The 4330-nt window shown below is 52.4% G+C and overlaps 1 protein-coding gene across 1 annotated transcript; it reads left to right on the top strand.

Moving 5' to 3' along the window:
• Positions 1-3: 3 nt before the first annotated feature.
• LOC113617149 (uncharacterized) lies at positions 4-4324 on the top strand (the record flags this gene model as incomplete). The annotated part of the gene is given in 5 exon segments (XM_027100421.1): positions 4-1275; positions 1277-1908; positions 1910-3309; positions 3312-3389; positions 3702-4324. Coding segments are annotated over 5 exon segments (3816 nt in total), but the record flags the coding sequence as incomplete, so codon positions are not given.
• Positions 4325-4330: the final 6 nt, after the last annotated feature.

Here is a 4330-nt window from a genome sequence, read left to right as displayed (position 1 = left end):
TTAATGGAAGCCTTTAGGCAGTATACCCCTATGGATCCAGAGGCCCCCGAAAATCAGGCTGCCGTTGTAATGTCCTTCGTTAACCAGGCAGCCCCTGATATTAAAAAGAAACTCCAGAAGTTAGAAGATCTGGAGGGCAAACAGATACAGGACCTACTCCGTATCGCCCAGCGCGTCTTTAATAACCGAGACGCCCCAGAGGATAAACAACTTAAAGCCACTGAGAAAATGACTAAGGTCCTGGCCGCCATTGTTCAGAAAGACCAAGAGGGCCCCCCAGCCACTCGACCTCCCAGGCGACCATTGGACAGAGATCAATGTTCCTATTGCAAGGAAAAGGGCCACTGGGCTCGGGAGTGCCCCAAGAAAAGGCAGCCGCGCCCCAACCAGGGGCAATGGCAACCGAAGGCCACCCCAGTCCTGTTTACACATGATACAAAGTAGGGGGGACGGGGTTCAGACCCCCTCCCCAAACCCAGGGTAACCCTACGAGTGGAGGGGAAACCAGTCCAATTCCTGGTGGATACGGGGGCACAGCATTCGGTCTTGGTTAAGCCCCACGGGCACATTTCTAACAAATCCTCCTGGGTCCAGGGAGCTACAGGAGTCAAACGTTACCTTTGGACCACTCAGAGAACTGTGGACTTGGGCACAGGAAGGGTAACCCATACCTTTCTGGTCATTCCCGATAGCCCTTGCCCCTTACTGGGGAGACACTTACTCACTAAAATGGGAGCACAAATTCATTTTCAGCCAGAGGGGCCAATCGTAACAGACCCTCACGATCAACCCATATCTGTGCTCACCCTGAACTTGGAAGATGAGTACCGACTTCACCAGGAACCACCCTCCCAAAATCAAGATATAGAGTCATGGCTTCAGCAGTTCCCCGAAGCATGGGCAGAAACAGGTGGGATGGGACTAGCCAAACATCGCCCAGCCCTATTCATAGAGATCAAACCAGGAGCAGATCCTGTACGTGTCCGACAGTATCCCATGCCCCTAGAGGCCAAAACTGGTATCACTCCTCATATTCGCCGGCTTCTTGACCTGGGGATACTGCATCCCTGCCAGTCGGCCTGGAATACACCCCTGCTGCCAGTCTGCAAACCTAACAGTAAAGACTACCGCCCAGTGCAGGACCTGAGGGAAGTTAACAGATGGGTCATAGACATCCATCCTACTGTGCCCAATCCATATACTCTTTTGAGCGCCCTTAGTCCAGAAAAACAATGGTATACTGTGCTGGACCTCAAAGATGCCTTTTTTAGTTTATTTACCCTTGGCGCCCAAAAGTCAAGAACTCTTTGCCTTCGAATGGTCGGATCCCGAGAGAGGCATAAACGGACAACTCACCTGGACCAGACTTCCCCAAGGATTCAAAAATTTGCCCACCTTGTTTGATGAGGCCCTACACGAGGATCTCAGTGAGTACTGGAGACAAAACCCCAATGTAACCCTCCTGCAATATGTTGATGATCTCTTAATAGCTGCTGAAACCGCTGAAGCCTGCCTGCAGGGAACCAGAAACCTCCTACAGACTCTCAGCACCCTGGGATACCGGGCCTCTGCCAAGAAAGCGCAGATCTGCAGGCCTGAGGTAACTTACCTGGGGTACCTATTGAAAGGGGGGCAACGATGGCTCACAGATGCACGGAAGGAAACCGTCCTCCGCATCCCCAGACCCACCATGCCTCGACAGGTGAGGGAATTTTTGGGGTCAGCGGGGTTCTGCCGTTTATGGATACCCAAATTTGCTGAAATGGCCAAACCGCTATACTTAGCCACCAAAGAGCAGACACCCTTTAAATGAACAGAGGAGGCTGAGCAATCATTTCAGCAGATCAAAACTGCCTTGCTATCCGCACCCGCCCTGGGTCTCCCTGATGTCTCCAAACCCTTCCACCTCTGTGGATGAAAGCAAAGGCATAGCTAAGGCCGTGTTGACCCAGCCCCTCGGTCCTTGGCCCAGGCCTGTCACTTACCTATCAAAGAAATTGGACCCAGTGGCTGCCGGCTGGCCTCCTTGCCTCCGGATGATCGCCGCCACGGCCCTAATGGTAAAGGATGCTGACAAACTAACTATGGGACAGGAGTTGCATGTCACCACCCCCCACGCCATCGACGGGGTTCTCAAACAGCCTCCCGACCGATGGATGAGCAATGCTCGACTGGTCCACTACCAGGGTCTACTGTTAAATCCCCTCAGAATCAGCTACACTCCGCCGCGGGCATTAAACCCTGCCTCCCTATTACCTGACCCAGATTTAGACTCCCCACTCCATGACTGTGCAGAGGTACTGGCCCAGATCCATGGGGTTCGGGAAGACCTACGTGACCAGCCCCTACCGGATGCACAAGTCAGATGGTTCACTGACGGCAGCAGCTTTGTCCAGCAAGGTCAGAGGTATGCGGGGGCAGCGGTAACATCAGAGACTGAGGTGATATGGGCAGAGACTCTCCCCCCGGGGACCTCAGCCCAAAAAGCTGAATTAATTGCCCTGACCCAAGCTCTCAAGATGAGCAAAGGCCAAAAAGCCACCATATATACAGACAGCCGGTATGCTTTCGCTACCGCACATATACATGGGGCAATATACCGAGAGCGGGGACTACTCACAGCAGAGGGCAAAGACATCAAGAACAAAGAGGAAATCCTGGCCTTGCTAGCGGCCATAGGGGAACCCAAAAAGCTAGCCATTGTACACTGCCCGGGGCATCAAAAACCCATGAATCCAGTCGCCTGAGGCAACAATTTGGCAGACCAGACGGCTCGAAAGGCGGCACACACTCCAATACCATTACTTCCCCTGCAACTGCCGGATCCAGGGCCCCGGGAACTACCGCCCCAACCCGACTACTCGGAGGATGACATCAGATGGATGAGCAAGCTCCCTCTAACCCAGGTTAGAGACGGATGGTGGTGGGACGCTAAGAACAATATCCTCCTTCCTGAGAAACTAGGAACCCTGGTCCTTGAACGGATCCACCGTAGCACCCACTTGGGCGCCCGACGGCTACAGGATCTCATCAGGCAGACTGGACTTAAAATTAAAAATGTCTCCGAGAAGACTGAACGACTGGTTGCTGACTGTGCAGTCTGCCAACTCCATAATGCCAGCACCCACCCGTCAACCACTGGCATCCGGGAAAGAGGAAACCAGCCCGGAGCCTACTGGGAAGTGGACTTCACGGAGGTAAAGCCTGGCAAATATGGGTATAAATATTTACTGGTGTTTATAGATACCTTTTCAGGTTGGACTGAGGCATTCCCAACCAAGAAAGAGACTGCACAAATAGTAGCTAAGAAACTACTAGAAGAGATCCTGCCCAGGTATGGCTTTCCAGTTATGATAGGGTCCGACAACGGGCCAGCCTTCGTTTCTTAGGTAAGTCAAGATTTGGCTTCCATACTTGGGACTAATTGGAAATTACATTGTGCATACCGCCCCAGAGTTCAGGACAGGTAGAAAGAATGAATAGAACTCTAAAAGAGACCTTGACTAAATTGACCATGGAGACTGGCGCTAACTGGGTAGTCCTACTCCCCTACGCTCTGTTTAGGGTGCGAAATTCCCCCTATAAGCTAGGATTTACTCCCTATGAAATAATGCGTGGTAGGCCTCCTCCTATCATCCCTAACCTAAAAACTAACCTTATCCAATTGGACCCAGAAAATAATCTCCTGTCTTCCCTCCAAGCCTTACAGCGGACACACGAGACAATCTGGCCCAAACTAAAAGAGCTATATGCAACAGGACCCCCGCCTACTCCACACCAGCTCCGGCCAGGTGACTGGGTCCTTGTCAAACGCCATCAACAAGAGACCCTAGAACCCAGGTGGAAAGGACCTTACAAGATCATCCTGACAACGCCGACGGCCATCAAGGTGGACAGCATAGCTGCCTGGATCCATTACACCCACGTCAAGCTGGTGGACCCATTTTCTGACCTCATCAAGTCCGCTAAAGCTGACGTCACCTGGACAGTGGACCGGAATAAGGACAATCCCTTCAAACTGACCTTGCGCCGTACCCTCCCCCATGATGACCAAGGTACTGCTGATAGCCCTAATAATAGTCCTAACCCTCAACCCTCGGGCCACGAGGGGAGGACTCGGCCCTTCCCCCGATAAGAATACTTTAATACAACAACTATATGGTGCACCCTGCGAGTGCAGGGGAGGTACTATGGAGACTCCTGAGGTTCCCCGAGGGTATACTCATATGCAGGACTGCGGGGGCATAACTGCGTATCTTGTTCAGGAATATAAGGGCACCGGGGCCTCTCAAAGCTGGCAATGCTACCATAAGCCTAAGCCACTCCCCCC

The sequence above is a fragment of the Aethalodelphis obliquidens genome, unplaced genomic scaffold, assembly GCF_003676395.1.
Source record: "Aethalodelphis obliquidens isolate GAN/ISIS:26980383/991018 unplaced genomic scaffold, ASM367639v1 scaffold2049, whole genome shotgun sequence".
NCBI classification, from domain to species: domain Eukaryota; kingdom Metazoa; phylum Chordata; class Mammalia; order Artiodactyla; family Delphinidae; genus Aethalodelphis; species Aethalodelphis obliquidens.
The sequence above is the reverse complement of the archived record's forward strand: the minus strand, read 5'-3'. Positions and strand labels throughout refer to the sequence as shown.